Source organism: Vulpes vulpes, chromosome 13 (assembly GCF_048418805.1).
Source record: "Vulpes vulpes isolate BD-2025 chromosome 13, VulVul3, whole genome shotgun sequence".
Classification (NCBI taxonomy): Eukaryota; Metazoa; Chordata; class Mammalia; order Carnivora; family Canidae; genus Vulpes; species Vulpes vulpes.
Genome location: NC_132792.1, coordinates 90,195,882 through 90,219,922, shown reverse-complemented (window position 1 = coordinate 90,219,922; position 24,041 = coordinate 90,195,882). Strand labels below are relative to the sequence as shown.

General features: G+C 39.8%; 1 protein-coding gene across 23 annotated transcripts in view; it reads right to left on the bottom strand.

Annotated features, from left to right (window-relative positions):
* Positions 1-24,041, bottom strand: part of DLGAP1 (DLG associated protein 1) — an 867,925-nt gene that overhangs the window by 28,638 nt on the left and 815,246 nt on the right. For all 23 annotated transcript variants that reach the window (XM_072734994.1, XM_072734998.1, XM_072734996.1 and 20 more), the window contains one exon: positions 1,973-2,394. In XM_072734994.1, the coding sequence (XP_072591095.1) occupies positions 1,973-2,394 (422 nt within the window). The remainder of the gene's footprint in view (positions 1-1,972; positions 2,395-24,041) is intronic.

The window sequence follows — 24,041 nt, the reverse complement described above, 5'->3', positions numbered from 1 at the left end:
TGCTAAGACTGTTTGCTGAAAACGACACCATCCATTGCTGTTAGGCAGTGCCTCCTTCACCTATCAGGCCAAAAGCTAAATCTGCTTGTGGATCAACACTCAGGTGAGCCTGCCATGGCAGCAACTGTTAGGGGCAAATGTCAAGGAGATTTACTTTCCCACTGCTAAGTTGTTTGTATTATAATACAAAAGAACAAAAAGCATGTTATAGAAACCTACTTATGGATTCTCTGCCCTGCTCATAAAGGCGACAGGTAAGCTACTCAGCCAGTTGGTAAGGTTCAGGCAGGAGGAATGAGTGCAGAGAAGAGCTAAGAACAAGACACAGCAAGGAAATCCCACAGTCTGCTAATTGATATTTTTCCAGATTTGGTTTTCATAAAAAAATGCTTCTTTTATGGAAAACTCACAGCCCCTTGACACAATTAGTTTGGTTCATTTAATCTATTTAACATGATTTAACATAGTCTCAAGGTCTAATCATTAAGAAATTATTGATACTGTTATTACAGAAGATAATATATGATGATTATGTAAAAAAGAATCCTTATCAGTGGACACAGAGTAAAGTGCTATGATGCCTCAGACTTTAAGATAATCTGGCAAAAATGATAAGTGGGGGGAAGATAAGAAAAGGAGACTGGCCAGGTTATGCTGGGTGATGGGTACATTGTACTAAACTCTCTACTTTTGTGCATGTTTTAAATCTTTTATGAGAAAAAGTTAAATCACTTAAAAAATAGGCCTAAAAAAGCCCTACCTCGGGGATCCCTGGGTGGCTCAGCGTTTGGCGCCTGCCTTTGGCCCAGGGCGCGATCCTGGAGCCCCAGGATCTAGTCCTGCTTCGGCCTCCCTGCATGGAGCCTGCTTCTCCCTCTGCCTGTGTCTCTGCCTCTCTCTCTCTTTGTGTCTATCATAAATAAATAAATAAATAAATAAGTAAATCTTAAAAAAAAAAAAAAAAAAGCCCTACCTCTAGATGCCTAAATTTCTTCGATTCAAAAATATCATCAGTTGGAAGATTCACACTCATTCCCTAATAGTTTTTCAGAGGAAAATAAACACACAGCATTAAAACACACACTGATTATAAACTGTATCTCAGTTTCAGAATTCTTGAAAATGTGGAAAACATGCCTCAGAATCGAGGTAACCTGGTCATTTTCTTGTCAATTATTTCCTTTTTTTTTTTTTTTTTTAAGTACGCTCTGTGCCCAACGTAGGGCTTGAACTCACAACCCCGAGGTCAGGAGTCCCACCCTCTACCGACTGCAGCCAGCGGCCGGCCCGTCTGCCCGTCAGCTGCCCCTTGTCAGCAGGAATTACTGCTGCGTTAAAAAGGCACGTTTGACAACAACGGTGCGCGAGGCCCCCGTCACTTATTTTCTTTACTCCTATTTTATCACTAGTTTTGACCCTCATTTTAAGTCGAAATTTGAGTTAGTTGATTCAGAGGCTGCAGCTTTGCCTCCCCCGAACCCGGAAGGGTCAGTGCGCGCTAACGGGGTTCGGGGTTCGGGGTTCGGGAGCGTGAGCGAGCCCGGGGCCTGCGGGCCCCCGCGGCACCGGCCGGTCCTGACACCGTAGGTCAACGAGGGCAACAAAACCGCGAGTGCGCTCGGCCAGGGCGCCTGCGGGGCCGCCTCCGCCGAGGTCAGAACCGCTCAGCTCCCTGAGAGTCGGCGCCACTGCAGGAACCGCTGGGAGACGGGGGCCACCCCACGTGGAGCTCGGCGCTGCTCGGAGAAGAAAGGACGCGGGGCGCGCAGGAGCCCGCCCGGGTGGGGGCGGGGGCGGGGGTGGGGGCGGGGACTGGGATGCGGACGGGGAGGCGGACGGGGATGCGGGCGGGGGCGGGCGGACTCCCCGCGGGAACCGCAGCCGCGCGCCCTCCGGCGGCCGGGCACCGCGGGGAAGGAGCCGCCAAGCCTCCAGCGGCCCGGAGCGCAGCTGCGCGGCGGCCGTTACTTACTGTCTTCCGGCAGGTTGTTTTCCCGCTCTTCTCTCTCCATCTGCTGGCACCACCCTTCCATGCGGTCCCGCTCGGCCTGGAGGAGCTTCAGAAACCAGTGGCCGTCCCGGTGGCACACTGACCTTTGGACGGCCTCAAGGGGGTCTTCGGTGATGGAGTCAATCCAGGGGTCGGGGGGAGGCAGGATCGAAGGGTCAAAATCCGCATCAAAGTCATCGTCGGCTGCGCAGGCGTGGTAGTGGTTTCCTGAGCCCTGGATGCTGACCGTGGAGGTGCTGGCGTCCCGGGAGAACTGTCTGGCCATGGGGCCGGGGCACGAATTGTCCTCTATCGACTCCAGGGAGTTTTCCAGATTATCGTGGAAGTCCAGGTCGGCCTGTACTGCAGTCGTCACGCTGTTGGATCGAGTGAACCTGCGGAAGCTTGGAGGAATAGAGAAAGGAAATTTAGTTCAAGGCTATGCCTCGCAGCGAAAGCACCTCTACTTTCCTTCGGGAGCCTGACAGTGGAAGGGGGTCTCACCCCCTCAGTGTGGGGACGTGGCCCTTGATGCAAACATAGCAGTTGCCGTGGCCCTCATATACAGAATACAGATCTCTCATCTTTGTTCAACACAATATTAAAGCACATCTAGGGAAACTTCAGAAGCAGAACAATGTGTACAGCTATCGCAGCCAGCGCAATGTCCAATGTCCAGCTTCCTCCTCAAGTCCGTGTGCATTGAATTCTGGTATTCACGTTGCTGAGGGGGTAGGGAAACAATCCAATTATATCTTAGTCTGCATGATTTGCTTAGAAATCGGGGAAACAAAACCAACCTGACCAGGCCCCAAGCCTATTGTGAATCCTGCATAACCCGGCCCCCCCCCCCCCCCCCCCCCCCGGGACAGCTCCTACAAAGTCAGACTTTCTGAAAGCAAACTAAAATGCCATTAGGTTCCTCTCAAAATTAAAACTCCTTCCCCTGGTAAGGATTCACCTGTTTCTTGATGGACTAGGTCATTGTTATAATTTGGCACAAAATGTCTGGGGCAAATCAGTTCACAGTTCTAGAGTTCTCTGGTACCATTCTCCTTTGCACCTTTAATTTCCCTTCCCACAGTCCTTGTACCAAGATAATAAAAGACAACTTGTTCACAGATTCAATCTGAGCATTTTATACAGATATTCACATAATTGGTGTTTCTCAACCAGATGGCTCTATGCATCTCTGGTTGACCCCTACAATAAAGGTGAGGGTATATGGGAAGTGGGAGGGGTGGGGAAGAACAGGGGAGCAATGAATTCTTTCTCAGACAAGGGGCAAGGGAAGGTGTGGGCCTGACGTAATTTAAAACTCACACAAAGGGATCCCTGGGTGGCTCAGCAGTTCAGCACCTGCCTTCCGCCCAGGGCATGATCCTGGAGACCCAGGATCGAGTCCCGCATCGGGCTCCTTGCATGGAGCCTGCTTCTACCTCCGTCTCTGCCTCTCTCTCTCTCTCTCTCTCTCTCATGAATGAATAAATAAAATCTTAAAAAAAAAATTAAACTCACACAAAATATTTCATTGGCTCCTACAGCAGGCAGGCAACAATGACAGAGAATATAAGTCCAATAAAGGCAGCATCATATGTAAGTCCAATAAAGGCAGCCAAAAAAAAATGCTCTTTAGGTTTTTAAATTTTAATTTTTTTTAAGATTTTATTTATTTATTTGAAAGAGAGAGCAGGAGTGGAGGGAGGGGCAAAGGGAGAAAGAGAAGCAGACTCCCTGCTGAGCAAGGAGCCCTATGTGGGGCTCAATGCCAGGACCCCGAGATCATGTCCTGAGCCGAAGGCAGACGCTCAACCTACTAAGCCATCCAGGCACACCTGTATTTTTTTTTTTAAAGGTAACTTCCTGGGACACGTGGGTGGCTCAATGGTTGAGTCTCAGGGCATGATCCTGGGGTCCTGGGATCAAGTCCCACATCAGGCTCCCCACAGGGAGCCTGCTTCTCTCTCTGCCTATGTCTCTGCCTCTCTCTGTGTGTCTCTCATGAATAAATAAGTAAAATCTTAAAAAAAAAATAAAACGGTAACTTCCTTATCTAATATTTTTCCTTGTGTAAAAATGTACATGACATAAAATTTACTATTTTAACCATTTTTAAGTGGCATTAAGTGTATTCACATTGTTGTACAAACACTACAACCATCTATCTACAGAACTTTTTCATCTGTCTCAGTTGAAACTCTGTATGCATTAAAAAGTTCTCCAGTGTCCCCTTCCTCCCAGCCAATGGCAACCACCACTCTTTGACTTCTCTATGTCGCTCATATAAGTGGCATCATACAGTATCTGTCATTTTATGATCAGCTTATTTCATGTAGTATGTCTTTAAGCTTCTTCCTTGTTGTAGCATGTGTCAGAATTTCCTTCCTTTTTAAGGCTGAATAATACTCTGTTTTATGTATATACTACATTTTGTTTATCCATTCATCTGTGGATGGACACTTGGGCTGCTTCTACCTTTTGGCTATTTTGAATAATGTTTCTTTGTTCATGGGTATACAAATATCTCTTTGAGACCCTGTTTTCCATTCTTTTGGATATATAAACCCTGAAGAGAAATTACTGTATCATATGGTAATTCTATTTTTAACTTTTTGAGGATCCACCATACTCTTTTCCATACTGGTTATACCACTTTACATTCCCATCTGTAATATGCAAGTGTCCCAATTTCTCCACATCCTTGTCAACAAATATTTTTTCACTTTTTGATAGTAGCCATCCAGACCTGTGTGAGTTGGTACATTTTCTTTACTGGCTCTTTACATGCCATGTTAAGTTGGTTTATGTGCCAATTGATTTTCAATTGATGTTTCATATTTAATAGTACCAGTCTTATAGGATGATGTGCTAAACAATGTCATTACAACATTTAATAAACCATATTATGTGTTCTTTCTTAATTCTTCTGGAACACTTTCTTTTTTCTTTTTTTTTTTTTTAATTTTTATTTATTTATGATAGTCACAGAGAGAGAGAGAGAGAGAGAGAGAGGCAGAGACACAGGAAGAGGGAGAAGCAGGCTCCATGCACTGGGAGCCCGATGTGAGATTCGATCCCGGGTCTCCAGGATCGCGCCCTGGGCCAAAGGCAGGCGCCAAACCGCTGCGCCACCCAGGGATCCCTCTGGAACACTTTCTTAAAGCCAATTGATATTTGGTTCATGAAAAAAGAAAAAGTGACCAGAACAATACAGATAAGTAGTTATTTGTAAGACGGTAGAAGGACTAGAAGTCACAAAAAGGCGAGAGTACAATCATCACAAAAAATCTATTTTTTTCCCTTAAAAAGAAATGTTGAGAAAAAAAGGTAGCTGCTCTGTTGATCTGTGTTAGTTGTTAGGATGATCAAAATCATCCAATATGGTATGATCTGGCCATTCATTTTATGAAGATAGACCAGCCAGAAAAAGCTGGCCTATCTCATTATTTGCTGTTTTCAAGAAATTACTTATGTTGAGGGTTAGTTTAGCTGGTCATTTTATGAGTTCTTGGTATGGCCCTAGAATGGCCATACCAAAAAAAAAAAAAAAAAAAAAAAAATCACATAGTGTGAAAGTCTGAAAGCCAAGTTACAGGTGTCTTGTACTAGAGCAAAAGGAAGAACAATTTTGCTACTGTGGTTCTTCCAATAGCTACTTACTTCTTGGCTGCAGCACGCCTTTTCTGCACTCTTCTGGTTCATCCCCCCGCAAATGTTAAATGTAATCTCCTGAAGCTCAGCTTTCTTTCCCGACACATATGTGTGAGCTGGATGACTTTCCCTGCAACAGTTGACACTCTGGCTGTTCTACCAACACAAAATCTCAACTGTGAAAACACTAAGCTTCCCCCTCCAAGATCATGTACTGCCAGAGGCATTACATTTTCCAGACTTAAAGGAGTGCCTTATTGTTTTCAATTGCAGCAGACTTGCCAGAGATAGAGTCTGTTCCACATTCATAACAGAGTGACCTCTCTTGGGTCTCTGTTTTTACCTACACAAAACTGTACCACCAGCATTCCTGACAGAGGGCTCCTGGCTATGAATCTTGTAAAGTATCCACCTTCTTAAGAAAAATTACTTGGCAGTAGATGAGTAGAAGTTTGCAGTTTAGTCACCCAGAAAGAAATAAAAGTTAAGTAAAATTAAAAAGGTTTGGGATTAAAAGCGGTGCCTTTGAACTCAGGCAGCCCCATCCAGGCTGCACAGTTTCTCTCAATTAAGTTCCTTAAGCAAGGGCTTTCTTCTACCCAGAGCTTTCAAAGAATGCTCAGCTCTACAAAACGTTTTATGTCTTTCAAGTGCAAAGTTTTTCTCCTGAGTGAAGAGTACAATCAAGTTGTTATTGCTGTTTTAAAATTTTGATAGGAGCACAAAAGGAGTCATTGGATTAATTTCTGTATTTTTTAAAAAAAGAGATCGGTTGCTGGCAGATGGTATAAACCTATAAGCTGAACCCAGTGGCGTGCCATTTCCAAACCTACAATCCCCTGTCTTGAGGCTTCTTCAGTATTTCATGCCCTGAAGGTACAATGTGTAGTAATTACAACTTCTGAAAAGGACCGGCCAATATTCTGGCCTAAGGAGCAGAAAACCATGAAACCAAAGACTGGATCAACCAGTATGGGATACAATACCCTGTCTGTTTTGAACTGCAAGAGGAAAGTCACTTGGTAGCATTCACCTCTGCTGTTGCTTTGTAGCCCTCCTTTAAAAAAAAAAAAAAAGATTATTTTAAGTAGGCTCCATGCCTAATGTGGGACTTGAACTCACGGCCCTGAGATCGAGTCGCATGCTCTACCAACTGAGCCAGTTAGACACCCCAAGTGCCCTTTCTATGAAACACGTTTATATGTGCAGTTAGAGGATTTTCTGCCTGCCTCACTCACCCTGCTGCAACTTTTCTGTACAGTGGGTTACAAATCAACACATAGATGGTAAATCACAGAGGCCCTTCTTATTCCCCCTATCTGATGGGGCTGCATTTAAACAAAGTTAAGTCATGAGCAAAAAAAACCCAAAGTGCAGTCCAGTATCTTTAGAACATACATGCTTTGGACTTGCAAGTCGTTCAACTGTGTGAGACCCAAGGCATAAACTTATCTCGAGGAGACAACTCAGTCATTCTGTTACCAAACTCTCTGGCCTCTGGTTATCTTCTTCATCCCTCTCATTCACATAATGGTTGCTTTTGAGGGCTAACTCTGGTTTCAAAGGGAGAAACACTAGTTCAGTGCTGTTCTTTCTTTCTTTGTAGGAGGCTTTAGACATTCTTCACTAAGCCTGCTGTCAAGGCTGAATAGATGTGGGATCTGAAAATGCTACTCTTCAAAAGTGCAACCATCTGGGTATTTTATGAAATGGCACCCTTTAACTGATGTAAAAACCCAAGACGTCTCATTATATAAAAGATAGATCAAAAGAAAGGTGTGGGGGTGAGAGGAGATTGAGATCCAGAATTAAAGCTTTCTACAAAAGAGATTTGCTCTTTCTTGTCACATCAGCTTCGCAGTTAGAACAGTGAATGGGGGATCCCAGGCAGAATGGAAGCCTGGTCACAGATGCAAACCCTGGCCAGGGGAAGGGACAATCCTGCTCCCAGTTCCTATATGGTCAGCACCATCCTCTCGACAGATTGCACAACGACCTGAAAACATCTGCTCATTATTCACAACATCTCAACATCTGAAAGCATCTGCTCATTATTCACAAGCCACCATGTTCATTGTTTCTCTTACCTGAAGGTCTCTTTAAGCAAAGGAAATAGAATAAGTTCTCTACATAAAGATGCTTTCCATTCTAAGTGATTGTAATGCATCTGCCAATTAGAGAAAAGGAAGAAATGGACAATAATGACAGTGGGTTTGTAATCTTTGGGATCACTCTGGAGAGGGCCAAAGTGATCTTTCTGCACCACCTGGCCAGGTGCTAGCATCCCTGATGGGCTATCTCTATAGGAACCTTAGTTAGGAGTCTCAACAAAACATATTCAAACTGACTGCGCCCCAGCAACCACAGTGTTAGGTCACTCCTTGACTCTTGACTCCAGGTAACTAACAAAAGCCAGAGAGGTCTCACCCATAATTCGGTTTTATTGTCTGATTTTGGGGTCAAATGGAGGCCACGGAGGCTTGTGAGTCGGAGGATCATTTTTCTTTTGCAAAAGAGGTTATCTGTAAAAACACATGAAAAGGAAGAAAGAAAGAAAAAGAGAGAGACTGAGGGAGAGAAGAGAGACAGAAGAAGGGAAGGAAGGAAAGAGAGGGAAGGAGAGAGATGGAGGGAGGGAAGGTGACAAAGGAAAGGAAGGAAGGAAAGAAGTAAGGAAGGGAAGGAGGGAGGGGAGAATGTATGAAGCATATCAGGAATTATGCCAAGTTTCAGGCTTTTCAAATTTGAAATGCATGAATGCCATGCCTTTAAAGCTCAGGTGTATTGTAAGGACTATTTGGCTGGGTCATGGTGTTGTTAACTTGGCAAAGAAAAGAAGTCATTTGCCAAATGTAATATCAAGGGTGGGTCCCGGGCTATGTAGTACTCCAGTGAAGCTGTGAGGAGTGGGGATTGATCCAAAGCTTCCAGGTTGGCAAAGGAGGGCTGTGTTTGAATGCCAATGGTCTTTCTAAGTCTGTGGTTCCTGAACTGGCTGTCAGAAGATATCTCAATTTTGGCTTCATGTTTTCACATCCTGCTTAGTTGAAAAGGCACAACTCACTACAAGCCCAAATGTTTATACATTTAAGTCATTTATGATCAAAAGAGATCTTTTATAGTAGTTGATGTTATACTAAAGGAGAAAACAATGCTATCTTTGCACATGCCTGTTATACCCAGTTACAAAGCCATGAACTTCAATGGGCAAAGCAAGGGGAATTTTTAAAACTTATAATTTTTTGGAAAGAGAGGTAATTTTGGTGAAAAATAAGAATCTGATTATCTTATTCACTGAGGCATTTGTCTCTAGAAATGGGGAGCAGCTTTGATAATAGCTTGAAGGTGCTTTCTTTTAACACTGATGACTCAGTATGTGTGCTCACAGACCTGCTGAAATGGCAGGTGTCATTCACAACCACGTTTTGATGCCAGCATTTTTTCCCCTTAGCATTAAAGTGTCCTGACACTTGAGCGTTGAAAGTATTATTTCATAATGTACAAAAGGTATACCAGGGGAGAAGGAGATGGCTCTACCAAATGGAGATAAGAAAGACAACAGACTTTTCATGCACATCATCAAAATATCCATCTGCTCCTGTTCCCATCCCATAAATGAAATATAAATGGAAAGATCTTGGTTTTTCCCTTTCCATGCACGTTCTTCCAAACATACAGATCTTGCTCTAGACATTCACTGTTACCCAACTTCACTGATTTAATAAAGGAATGGCAGGCGTGGGGGAGTTGATGATGAAAGGAAAGAGGTCACAAGTGATTTACTACCCACTTATTCTAGGAAAAGTTTTCTCCTCTAATTCCCTGGATGGTGAAGGAAAATATTCCTTTCAGTAACACTGACTCTCACTTGGATGGTCTTTAGATAAAGATCCCAGCCAAGTAAGAAGTAGTATACAAAGACACAGAAAAAAAAATATATATATATTTTATATATATATAAATAAATATATTTATATTATATATAATATTATATATTATATATATAAATAATATATTTATATATATTATATATAATATATATAAAAAATATATATATATTTTAAAGATTTTATTTATTTATTCATGAGAGACACACAGAGAAAGGCAGAGTGAGAAGCAGGCTCCATGCAGGGAGCCCGGTGTGGGACTCCATCCTGGGACTCCGGGATCATGCTCTAAGCTGAAGGCAGAAGCTCAACCACTGAGCCACCAGGCGTCCCAAAAATATTAAGTGACACCTGGCTGGCTCAGTCAGTGGAACACCTGACTCTTGATCCTGGGGTTGTACATTCAAGTCCCATGTTGGGTGTAGAGATTACTTAAAAATAAAATCTTTTAGGGGTGCCCAGGTGGCTCATTTGGTTAAGTGTCTGCATTTGGCTAAGATCATGATCCTGGGGTCCTAGGATTGAGCCCCCACCCCCCCCTTGGGCTCCCTGCTCAGTGGGGAGTTAGCTTGCTTCTCTCTCTGCCCCTCCCCCCAACCTCATGCTTTCACTCTCTCTCTTGAATAAATAAATACATAAAATTTTTTTAAAATAATAAAATAATAAAGCAAAACCTTTTAGAGGTACTTGGGTGGCTCAGACAGTTAAGCATCCGACTCTTGATTTCAGCTCAGGTTATGAGCACAGAGTCCTGGGATCAAGCCCCATATAGGGCTCCCCACTCAGTAGGGAGTCTGCTTGACATTCTCTTGCTCCCTCTGCCTCTCCCCCTGACTACCCTTCCTCCTTGCTCGTTCTCATGTCCCCTCTCTCTCAAATAAAGAAATCTTTTTAAAAAAATCTTTAAAAAAATTAAATATACACACACCAGAAATATAGCATTACAGAATATCCTTCCCAGAAAATTGTTGTTAGACCAGTAGTTTTTCTTTATGCAACCATGAAAGACAGACATCAATTTGTCAATGTGACAGTGTTAATAAATAAACAGGAGTATATAATTTCAAAGTCTCTACCTCTCAGTTGTAAAGACAAAAGATGATTGCTTTATAAATGTTCTAAAATGTATCATAAATATCTACCTTTATAAAAGGTAGCTGAGTTACAACAGAAGCAGGTAGCCAGGGTAGCCAGAACCTGTATCACACACTTATCCACACTTCTCTCTTGTTTCTAAACTAGAGATTATGACAACAACACAGCCACCTGGGAAATATGACAATAAGCAGAAAGGCAAGACCCAGAAGATTAGGCCTAGACCTCAACAAAGAGTCTTCATGTATGCATAATGGTATCTAAATTTGAGGAAACACTGCTGGAATGTTGAATCAGAGAACTTACACCTTAAAGAGGCTATTGATGTTAATTCTATCCAACTCCCACATTGTAAAGACAGAAAGCTAAAGTTATTTTCAAGTTGGATCATATGACTGGAGTATTTTTACCCCCAGGTCTTCAGTACATTCCCATATATTCCATGACTTTTTGAGCCAGAGAGCAGTGCTCAATAACGGGGCTTACACCAATTGTAGGGCAAATAAAATAAAACCTATATGGATGATGTCTGCTTCTGGCTTAGATGGAATAAGAGTGACTGAATTTATTCTCCTACCTGAAGCAACTAAAAAACCTCACAAAATGTATGAAAAAAGTGTTTTCAAAATACTTGACATCAGTCAAGGAAGAACATTGATTACTGAGATGTGGGAAACAAATAAAGTCTATGATTGTTCATGTTTACTGATTATAGAATTTCCAGGCTGCAGCACAGGGAGTGGTCTCAGTGTGGTGCAAGCAGTCTCCCTGAGCTGATGAGACATCGCTGGGAATCTCAGGAGGGTAATGCAGTGGGAGTTTGCAAGGCAGAGTGTGGATGAAGAGAGAACTGCACAGAAGGAACCCATAGATCCATAGGGTCCCAGTAGAGTATGTATCAACATTAAGCTCATGGGGTAAGAAATCTACCCACAGCTGGGGTATCTTTGTTCCTCTTTGAAGAAAATACATCTTTAAAAAATAAAGACAAAATAATGACTCTAAAGTTGAAAGCTTTCATCATGAGCAGATATATACTATAAGAAAGGTTAAAATAAGTCTTTCAAGAGTAAGGAAAATTATGCTAGATGGAAATTTCGATCTATACAAAAGAATGAAGAACACTGGAAATCATATCTTTATGGATAAATAGGACTTTTTCCCCTTTTATTTAATTAATTAATTAATTAATTAATTTAGAAGATTTTATTTTTAAGTAATCTCTACAATGAACATGGGGCTCAAACTCAGGACCCTGAGATCAAGGGTCACATGCTCTTCTGACTGAGCAGATCAGGTTCCCCTATTTAAATAATTTTAAAGATTATTGACTGTTAAAGCAAAGATAACAACACTATATTATGGATCTTTAATATATGTAGAAGTAAAATGTTTGATAACAATAGCACAAACTTGGGTAGTACAGGAATGGAAGCATACATACCATCATAAGTTTCTTACACAAGAAATGATCTAATTTCAGTTGAAGGTATAATATAATAAATTAAAGATATATAATATAATTCCTATAGCAACCACTAAAATTATAATGAAGTGTTATAGCTAATAAGACAACAAAGGAAATAAAATGGAATCATAAAAAGACAACCCAAAAGAAGGTAGAAGAAAATGAAAAGTAAAACAAAGAAGAGATATAAATAGCAAGCACAAGTGGTAGACTTAAACCCAAACACATCAACAATTACATTAAATGTAAGTGGTCCAAGTATTCCAATTAAAAGGAAGATGTTGTATGATTGGGTTAAAAAGCAAGACCCAGGGATGCCTGGGTGGCTCAGTGGTTGAGCATCTGCCTTCAGCTCAGGATGTGATCCCAGTTTGAGGATTGAGTCCAACACTGGGCTCCCTGCAGGGAGCCTGCATCTCCCTCTGCCTATGTCTCTGCCTCTCTCTGTGTCTCTCATGAATAAATAAATAAAATCTTAAAAAAAAAAAAAAGCAAGAACCAACTATATGCTTCTCATAAAAAACCACTATAAATATAAAGCCATACAAATTTTTAAAGTGAAAGAATGAAAAAATACTTTATGCCAACACTAGTGAAAAGAAAGTTCAGGGGCACGTGGCTGACTGAGTTGATAGAGCATGTGACTCTTGATCTTGAGGTATAGAACTTACTTAAAAAAAAAAAAAAAAGAAGGAAAAGAAAGCTTGATTGGCTATCTTAATATCAGACAAGGTAGGGAGCCTGGGTGGCTCAGTTGGTTGAGCATTTGCCTTTGGCTCAGGGTGTGATCCTGTGATCCTAGGATCAAGTCCCACATAGGGATCCCCAGAAGCAGGGAGCCTGCTTCTGCCTATGTCTTTACCTCTCTCTCTCTCTCTCTTTGTGCATGTGTCCCTCATGAAAAAATAAATAGAATCTTAAAAAAAAAAAAAAACTATCAGATCTTAAAAAAAAAACTATCAGACAAGGTAGATTTCATAACAAAAAATATTACCAGAAAAAAAAAAAATATTACCAGAGAGAAAGAAGGAGGTTTCATAATCATAAAGGGGTCAATTCGTGAAGAGGACATAACAATCTTAAGTGTTTGTGAACCTAATAAAAGAGCTTCCAAATACTTGAAGCAAAAACTGATAGAATAATAAACAAAAATAGATAAAATCACAATTAGAGTCAGAGATTTCAACGTTGCCTTTTCAATAATTGATAGAATACATATATTTTTTAATTGATAGAATATATAGACAGAAAATCAGAAATTTATGGAGAAACTAAAAAACCTAATTGGTTTTTGCAGAAAACCTAATTGGCATTTACAGAACACTCCACTTAAAAATAGCAGAACATACATTTTTTTTCAAGTGCACATAGACTATTTCGCAAGATATACAGTATTTGGGGCCACAGAACAAACCTTAAATGAATTTTAATGAATTCAAGACATAAAGTATAGTGTCTGGCCACAATGGAAATAAATAGAAAATAAATGACATTTACTAAGTCCCAAAATATTTATGAGCTAGATGGCACATAGACTATGGGTTAAATTTTAAAAAAGAAATTAGAAAGTATTTTGAACTGAATGAAAATGAAAACGCAATAATCGGAATTCATGCGATGTAGTTAAAACAGTATTTAAGTGGACATATATAGCATTAGACACCAATAGTACAAAAAATAAAGGTCTCAATTCAGTGTTCAACTGCTACTTTAAGAAATTTAAAAAAGATGAGCAAATGCAAAATAGGGTAAATTAAATAAATGAAATGAAAAAGATAAAAGTAAAAAGTCAATGAAATGGAAAACAGTAGAGAAATACCAGTGAAATCAAAGCTTTTTCTTTTAAAAATTGATGAAATTAATAATCCTCTAGCCAGGCTGATGAGGAAAAAAAGAAAAGTCACACATTGCCAATATGAGAAACGAGAGAGATGACACCACTCCAGATTCTACAGCTATAAAAATTATATGAAAGGAATATTATGAACAGTTTTATATCAATGAATTGGATAACTTAGATGAAACAAATTCCTTGAAAGACAAACTACCCAGGATCAAATAAAAAGAAATCAATGACCTAAATAGCCCTATTTATTAAAGGGTTTGAATTTGTAGTAAAAAACTTTCCCACAAAGTAAACTCCAGATCCACACAGTTTCATTGGTTAATTCAATTAAATATCAAATGAAAAATTATAACAATTTTATACAGAGACTTTTAGAAAACTGAGGAAAAAAATAACTCTTAAGGCTTTCTATGAGGATAGCATTACTCTACACCAAAGACAACGAAGACAATACAAGAAACTACAGAACAATATTTCTCATGAATACAGATACAAATATTCTTAACCAATGAATATCAAGTCCAACAACATATAAAAAAGGATTTTTAAAAAAGATCTTATTTATTTATTCATGAGAGACACACACAGAGAGAGAGAGAGAGAGAGAGGCAGAGACATAAGCAGAGGGAGAAGCAGGCTCCATGCAGGAAGCCTGACATGGGACTCAATCCCAGAACTCCGGAATCATGCCCTGAGTCAAAGGCAGACATTCAACCGCTGACCCACACAGGCATCCCATAAAAAAGGATTATACATGATGACAAAATTGAACTTATCCCGGGAACACAAAGTTGGGTTAATGTTAAAAAAATCAGCAAATGCCAGACAACTGAATATTCACATGCAAAAGAATGAAGCTGGAATTATAACTCACACCACATAGAAAAGTTAGCTCAAAATGGGTCAAAAGCCTGAATTTAGGAGTTTAAACTATATAATTCTTGGAAGAAAACATAGGGGCGAATCTGCATTATTTTGGCTTTGGCAATGGTTTCTTAAATATGATATAGAAAGCACAGTGATGAGAAAAACTGGACTTCATCAAAATTAAAAACTTTTGTGCATGAAAAAACACTACCAATAAATAAGAAAGACAACCCAAAGAAGGGGAGAAAATATTTGTAAATCAAATATCTGATAAGGGTCTGGTATCCAGAATATATAAAGAACTATAAGCACTCAACAATGAAAACAAACAACCTAATTTTAAAAATGGGCAAAAGTTGGGGCATTGGGGTAGCTTAGTTGGTTAAGCATCTTACTCTTGATTTTGGCTCAGGGCAGGATTTCAGTATCGTGAGATCTCCATGTCAGGCTATAAACTCAGCACAAAGTCTACTTGTACCTCTCTCTCTCTCTCAAATAAATAAATAAATAAATAAATAAAATATTTTAAAAAATTAAAAATGGGCAGAAGAGATGAATAGATATATCTCCAAAGACATAAACAAATGGCCAATAAACACACAAAAAGATAGTCAACATCAGTAGTCATTAGGGAAATGCAAATTCAAGCCATAATGAGATATCACTTCATATTCACTAGGATGGTCATAATTTTTAAAAATGGAAAATAACAAGTGTTGACCAAAATGTGGAGAAATTGGAACACTCATACATTGTTGGTGGGAATGTAAAATGGAAGAGTTGCTGTGGAGTATAATTTGGTGCTTCCTCCAAAAGGAATCTTAAACATAGAATTACAATATGACCCAGCAATTCTACTCCTAGGTAAATACCAAAAAGAATTTAAAACAGATGTTCAAACAAAAAATTGTATACAAATGTTTGTAGTAGCTTTATTCGTAATAACCAAAAGAGAAAACATCCCAAATGGCCACGAACAGATGAAAAAACAATGTTTTTTTTTTTTTTTTTTTTTAGATTTTATTTATTCATTCATGAGAGACACAGAGAGAGAATGAGGCAGAGACACAGGCAGAGAGAGAAGCAGTCTCCATGCAGGAAGCAGGCTCCATGCAGGGAGCCCGATATGGGACTTGATTCCGGGACTCCAGAATCACGTCCTGGACCGAAGGCAGGTGCCAAACCGCTGAGCCACCCAGGGATCCCCAAGAAACAATGTAATATGACTATATAGTGGCTATTCAGCCATAAAAAAGCATGAAATACTGATACTTGCTACAATATGAATGATCCTCAAACCAGACACAGAAGGCCACATGTTGTATGATTCCATTTTAAAGAAATATCCAGAATAGGCAAATCCATAAAGACAGAACCATATTAGCAGTTTCAAACGGCTGGGAAGAAGGGTGAATAGACAGTGACTGCTTAATGGTTATGGGATTTTTGTTAGAAGTGACAAAAATATTTTGCAGCTAGGTAGTAGTGATGGTTGTACAGCACTGTGAATGTACTTAGTGCCCACTGAATTGTACATGTAAAATGGTTTAAATGGTAAGTTTTATTTTGTATGCATTTTACCATAATTTAAAAAAATTAACCAATGCAATTCAACATATTAATAGTTTAAAATGAAAAACCTTGGGATCCCTGGGTGGCTCAGCGGTTTAGCGCCTGCCTTTGGCCCAGGGTGCGATCCTGGAGACCCGGGATCGAATCCCACATTGGGCTCCCGGTGCATGGAGCCTGCTTCTCCCTCTGCCTGTGTCTCTGCCTCTCTCTCTCTCTCTCTGTGTGACTATCATAAATAAATAAAAATTAAAAATAAAAGAAAAGAAAATGAAAAACCTTGTGATATCTCATTAGATACAAAAAAAGCATTTGACAAAATCCAATATCCATTCCTGATCATAATTCTCAACAAACTAGAAATAGATAGGAAGTTCTTCAATTCAATAAAGGGCATCTACAAAAAAACCTATAGCTTGGGGTGCCTGGGTGGCTCAGTCAGTTAAAGCTCTGCCTTTGCTCAGGTCATGATCCCAGGGGCCTGGGATTGATCCTCTCATTGGGCTCCCTGCTCAGTGGGGAGTCTGCTTCTCCCTCTGCCCTCCCCACTGCTCATGCTCCTTCTCCTTCTCTCTTGCTCTCTCAAATCAATAAATCTTTTTTTTTTAAAAGAAGCTAAAGCTCACATAATACATAGTGGTGAGAGAATATTTTTACAGAAGATCAGAAATAAGGCAAGGGTGTCCATACTCATGACTTCTATTCAAAATTGTATTAGAAGTTTTAGCTAGTGTAATAAAACAAGAGAAAGAATACATCCAGATGAAAAGAAGAAATAAATCTGTCCTTTTTTGGGTAGATAATGTAGTAGTCTAGAAAATCATATGGACTCTACGAAAAAGCCACTAAAACTAATAGGCTAGTTTAGGAACATTACAGGATAGAAGATCAACACACAAAAATCAATGGTATTTCTATGCCCTAACAATAGACAGTTGGTAAGTGAAGTTAAAATAAATACCATTTGTAGTATCAGGGGAAAAAAAAGAAATATCTATGAACAAAGCTGACAAATTATATGCAAGGCCTTTACACTGTAAATTATATAATATTGCTAAATAAAAGAAGAGAGAGGGGTGCGTAGGTGGATGTTGGTTAAGCCTCCAACTCTTAGTTTATGCTCGGATCATGATCTCAGCTGAGTCAGGCTCCTCGCTCAGTGGGGAGTTTACTTCTCTCCCCCATCTCTCTGCCCCTCCCCCTCCTCATATGGATGTGTTCTCTCTCAAATAAATAAACGAATCTTTTAATAAATAAATAAATTAGAGAGATTGTTAAGATGTGAAATCTTAACTTTTATTACAAATACATGTATATATTATATACATAAAATGGAACTCTCTCCACCATCAAAATAGAGAACACAATCCTCACCTCCAAAGGTCCCCACTTACCCCTTCACTTTCAGCCCCTCCTGCCCACCCATCTCTTCTGATATTTATCATAAATACATGTAAAATTTTACCAAATTATACACTTTATATGTATATATGTATGTATTGAAATTGTACGTCAATTTCAATAAAGCTGTTAAGACAATGAGGGGATTTGAAGAGGACAGGTAACTGTGGCCTCAAGTGCTTCCCTCTTCCCTCTGAGTGGAAAGTGCTGCAGATCTTTTCAGGAGCTATTTGCCAATGGATATCAAGAACATTAAAAAATGTTTGCATTCTTAAGCCCAGAAATGGAATAAGCTGAAATAGCAACAATACTTTTTGCACAACGATATTTACCACAATATTATACATCACTATTTCGATTGGTCACTTCTGATTTTTAGCAGTTATACATGCACACACAATTTTAAAATATCAAGTGGCTCTACAAGGCTGGCTCTGAAAAATAGAAATTCCTGGTCCAGTGATGTAATAATTTTCTGTTCCACAAGCAGCCACTCTTAACTATTACTTCTAAATAACAAACATTGCTATTTGTTAATCATTTAGTTTTTGTCTTTAGGAAAGATGAACCTTTAGATTTTTCTCACCTCGTCTTCATTCTCTCCTCTTCATTCTCTGTCTCTGTGTCTGTCTGTCTATCTGTCTCTCTCTCTCTCTCTCACCACACACACACAGACACACACAGACACACACACATACACACACACTTCTGGTCTGCTCTAGTATTTTTTCCATTCTCCTGATACAATTACATTGTATATTTGGATCAATATTCAGAACTTGCTTTTTGTAACTACACTATTTTGAACAGGAAATAGTATACACAGCTGACTGTGTGTTATGGCCTTACTTGTGCACTTCCCCACTTTCAGATGCGGTAACCCTAACCTCCAGTACTTCAGAATGTGACTGGTTTTGGACATTGGGCTTTCAAGAGGTAATTAAAGTAAAGTTATATGAGTGGGCCCTGATCCAATGTGACTGATATCCTTAGAAAAGAAGAAACTGGGACACAGACAGACACAGAGGGAAGAACATCTGAAGACACAGGGGGAAGACAGTTATCTACAAGCCAAAACCTGCAAAAGAAACCAACCCTACCAACACCTGGATCTTAGACTTCTAGCTTCAGAACTGTGAGGAAATAAATTTCTGCTGTTAACACCTCCCAGTCTGTGATGCTTCGCTATCATAGCCTTAGCAAGCTATTATGCCATATTATATTCTACTTCCTATACCTTTTTTCTTATTTAGAAATTGCTTAATGTTTATGTACTTAGCACTTTCTCAATCCTCAAAATCCCCCCAGATGTGTAGTTTCCTCTGCATGCACTGAAACAAACACATAAGGTATTCTACAGGTCTTCTTGAATTAATCTTTCACAGAGCATCTGACCTGCTCCATCATAGCTGGTCCCTCCCTAGACCTGCTGCACAACTGTTGTCTGGGGATTTTTCTTCTCCGTCATCCTGGGCCCTCCTTTTCCCCTATCTTGGATGGGATTACGTGTTTCCTGGATTACTTCTTTGCTTTTCCCCTTTTGTGCTTTTTCTAGAAATTTCTTCAATTTATCTTCCAACTCTTCTATTAGGTTTTACAGTTTCGCTATTAAGTTTTTAATTTCTAAGAGCACTTTTCTTTTTCTTCCCACCCTACTGCCCCCTCCCCACCTCAGGAGGATAAGATGCTCTTCAAGAGACCATATACATTTTCCTTTTCTTTTTTAAAAAGATGCTACTTTTTTTATTCATTTGAGAGAGAGAGAGAGAGAGCACAAGCCAGGGAAGAGCAGAGGGAGAGGGACAAGCAGATTCCACACTGAGAGGAGAGCCCCATGTGGGGCTCAATCCTACAACCCTAAGATCATGACCTGAGCCGAAATCAAGAGTTCAACACTTAACGGACTGAGCCCCCCAGGTGCCCCAGAGACCATATCAATTTTCACTTCTATCATGGAGCTTTCCTTGTATGCCTTTCCCTTCTTTTCTCTCAAAAATAACTTTTAAATTTTCTAAATGTTCCTTAAAACTTTTGGTTCTTCTTTATGACTCTGATCTGAGTTTATCGATTCTTAGCTGTCTGCTCATGGCTGAAAGGCACAATAAAAGCCTCCTTAGAAATTTGTCCTTTAGGGATGCCTGGGTGGCTCAGTGGTTGAGCGTCTGCCTTCGGCTCAGGTTGTGATCCTGGGGTCCCGGGATTGAGTCCCACATTGGGCTCCCTACAAGGAGCTGCTTCTCCCTCTGCCTGTGTCTCTGCCTCTCTCTCTCTCTGTATCTCATGATTAAATAAATAAAATCTTTGGGGGGGGGGGGAATAAAAAGAAATCCGTCCTTTAGTAGGTGCTTATCCACTATGATCCTCAGTGTAGGTGACCTCACTGGGCTCTCACCTTGCAGAGTCCTGATGTTATGGGTCTTTGAGTCTTTGGGCTCAGATTGGTCAGTTCACCCACAATAGATTGTTCCACACTTCTGCTTAGAGGAAATAAGCCTGGCTGCCAGGATTCTGGGAGCAGTGGGAGCATAAGGAGGCTTAGGGCAGGGTGCCTCAGCATTCTGTTGGTAAAATTTCACTTATCTTCCTATTTTTAGGGTAGTAATGGTGCTCTCAACTGTGCTGCTGTCCAGCAGCTCTGAGACCCTTTGTTTTAGCATCTGAAGAAGAGAGATCTCCAGGCCTCTGCCCGAGTGGGAGGGGCCATCACCTGGTTCTGCAGGGACAAAGTTCTTAGCTCCTTCAACCCTACTTCTCTGAGCACCCAAGGTTGTCAGGCCCCATGGCATCTGTGGGTTCTGAAATTTAAAATGAATTGCATCTTGGATTTTTGCATCCCTGGCTTTAGATTCTGCTTCCCCTGGTCAGCTGAGTCAGAGATCACTTGTCTTTCTGCCTTCCAGCTTCCAACAGGTCACTGTTCTTTTTTTCTGTCCTGTTCTCTACATCCTTGGCAGTTTATGCCCAAACAAACAAAAAATCCTTTTACTGCCATTTAGTTTCAGAAGGCCTCAAAGATGATATGTGTATTTTTTTTCACTGTCTTTAACCAGAATTCAATCTAGAAATAATGGAAATATTCAACAGTGCGAGACAGGGGGAGCAAATTATGATTCATACCTACTCTTGAATACTGTATAATTCAAGTATATATACAATATACAAATACTGTATATTTCTTTTCAACAAAAGAAATATTTGTTGTGAATTTTTAATAATGAGAAAGCTTCTAGCATTAGTTAATTTTATTTCTTTTTAAAGTCTTGTTGTGAAAAAAAAATAAAATAAAGTCTTGTTGTGGGTTTTTTGTTAGTAATCTCTACATCCAATGTGGGGCTTGAACTCAAACCCCAAGATCAAGAGTCACATGTTTTTCTGACAGAGCCAGCCAGGCACCCCAAAATATTACCAAATTTAATACATAGAGCAATTTTAGTAACTCATAAAATGTTTTTGGAAAGGGTGCCTGTTGGCTCAGTTAAGCCTCTGCCTTCAGTTCAGGTCATGATCCCAGGCGCCTGGGTTCAAGTCCCTGCTCAGGCAGGAAGTCTGCTTCTCCCTCTCCCTCTGCCCCTACCCCCATCTTATCTTGCTTTCTCTCTCTCTCTCTCTCTCTCTCTTTCTCATAAATAAATAAATAAATAAATAAATAAATAAATAAATAAAATGTTTATGGAAAATGTATGTGTAAACAACATACCCCTTTATTAATTAATGGTTAATGAGTGAACTTATGGGGAATTTTATTTATCTAATTTATAAATTTTTTTTTTTAATTTTTATTTATGATAGTCACAGAGAGAGAGAGAGAGGCAGAGACACAGGCAGAGGGAGAAGCAGGCTCCATGCACCAGGAGCCCGATGTGGGATTCGATCCCGGGTCTCCAGGACCACGCCCTGGGCCAAAGGCAGGCGCCAAACCGCTGCGCCACCCAGGGATCCCTCTAATTTATAAATTTTAATAATGTATAAATAGTATCTTATTTTTTAATAGTTAATTTTTTTATTTTTTAATAATTAATTAGATTGAATAATACATAATTTTTATAGAAAAGATAGATAATGGTGGCGCCTGGGCGGCTCAGTGGTTGAGTATCTGCCTTCCGCTCAGGTCGTGATCTTGGGGTCCTGGGATCGAGTCCCACATCAGGCTTCTCACAGAGAGCCTGCTTCTCCCTCTCCCTGTCTCTGCCTCTCTCTCTCTCTGTCTTTCATGAATAGATAAATATTTTTTTAAGAAAAAAGAAAAGATAGATAATGCTTAAGATACACACACACAGTGTCTTCATTGTTCCAAAGTCCATCAGAGAGATATCTGTCAACAGATAAACTGTCAACATGCTGCTGCTCTATGTTCTCCTCCAAGTAAATTTACATGCCACTTTTATGTTGAAAATAAATATATTCTTCTTCTTTTTGTGTCCACTCTTAGAGTCCTAGAGTCACTAGTGGGGTAATGTAAGAAAGTCTTAAAAGTCTTAAAAAAAAAAAAAAAGGAAAGCCTTGTATGAACCATGGTTGATATACAATTGTTACTTGGAAGGAAAGGGGAGATCCCTGAGAGCCTCTTAGCTTTCTCACCTTAGTAAATAGGAAGGATTGGTTTACTGGATTTGCTAATTATCAGCTCAAAAGACAAGAAGACCTCACGCAAATTCCTGGAGAGCAGTCAGAAGGATGATAGAGAATGGGGACCGGATGCTGGGAGGCATTGAGATGCAGAGCAAAGACAGAGCAGGGGAGGTGTTGGCAAGGTTTGCTGGCTTTGCTTGGGGTAAGTCAATCCTGCATATGAACAAATACCTTATGTCGTGTGGATCCTATCGAACAGTGCTGCTAGGTGACCCTTGAAACAGGAATTGGGGAAAGACAGCAAATGTTTGATGGAGATGAGGCATTTCTTCATTGGCGTAAGATGACTAGTCTTGTTTCAAAACCACAGGCATTCGTTATCCCTGGTTTGGCGCTGCCATGGCATTTAAACTAGTGACCTTTAGACAGCATTCCTCAGTGCACGGTCCCCACCATGAGGGAGCCCTGGAGAAGGGAAATGGCACATCTGCTATGGATGGCATTTTGAGGATGTCATGGCCGTCTGCAAATATACCAGGCAGATTTATAATACTCCATTTAGATTCCTCTTTTGGGGCAGACAGGCTATTTAATCCATTTTACTTTTTACTAGTGAGTTATTAACTTCCTCCTTTTGTTTTAATTTGTAACACTGAAGTCTTCCCCCTAATAGACAAATTAGCCAGGTGTACTTTGCTATGTTAATTTTGGTTTCTAAACTGTGATGGATTCAAAAGGTGATAATGAGTTTCTTGGTCTCTTACAAAGTCTAGTTAATCATCCTCTCTTTGTATGATCTCTTTCTTTCTCTGGCTCTGTTTTCTTTCTCTCACTTTTTGTTAGGTTGTACTTGTTTATCAGTCTGTTTATTTGGGGAAGGAAAAGATGGGTTGTGCTGGCCATTCCAACGAGAAGACAATTTATCACTAGAAAATTTAAAAAGAATTCCCTTAGCTATCATTGGTAATCTCAGTTGCCCAATTTTGCTTTTAAGATCCTATCTAAAAGAATTACTACCGGCAGAACTGTAAAAAAGAATCCTAATTGGAGGCAGAAGTTGTAAGAATCCCTGTTTGACAATGGATTTCTTCTGGAGAGGTTGAAAACAATCATTAACATCAATTTAAATGCTTATTTACTTTACAGCAGTTAACTATGAAGTGACCTTTGAGGAAGGGTGGTTTTGAAAAATTAAGCAGGAAATTTGGGCTGCTGGTCCATAAGCCACTCAAAGTACTGAGAAATTGACCATCCTATAAATTTCAGTAATTCATTAAATGTTCAACTTTTTCAGAATACGGTAAAAGTGGTTCATTTGAAGTTCTGGGGTTGTTATCATGTGTGTCCAAAGAATGTGGTATTCAGCATTCTGGTAGATGGATATGTGTTAGGGTGTTTATTTGATAAAACAGGATAGTTGCCTGCAGGGGAAATGTTTGAAGTCAAAATACAAAATTGAGGTAATTTTTTTTCTTATTGTTTCAGAAAAGGTGGTATAATTGCTTTCTTGAGATTTCAATCTTTAGAGAGATTCTACTTGGGTACATAGTAGAGTAGTAAACACATATACAGTGCTTCCCATGTGTCAGGTGTTTTTCTAAAAGTTTTATGTATCTTAAACAACACACCCTAAGACAACACTCTGAGGTTAACACTATTATCTACCACTCCTCTTTTTTTTTTTTTTTAAATTAATAG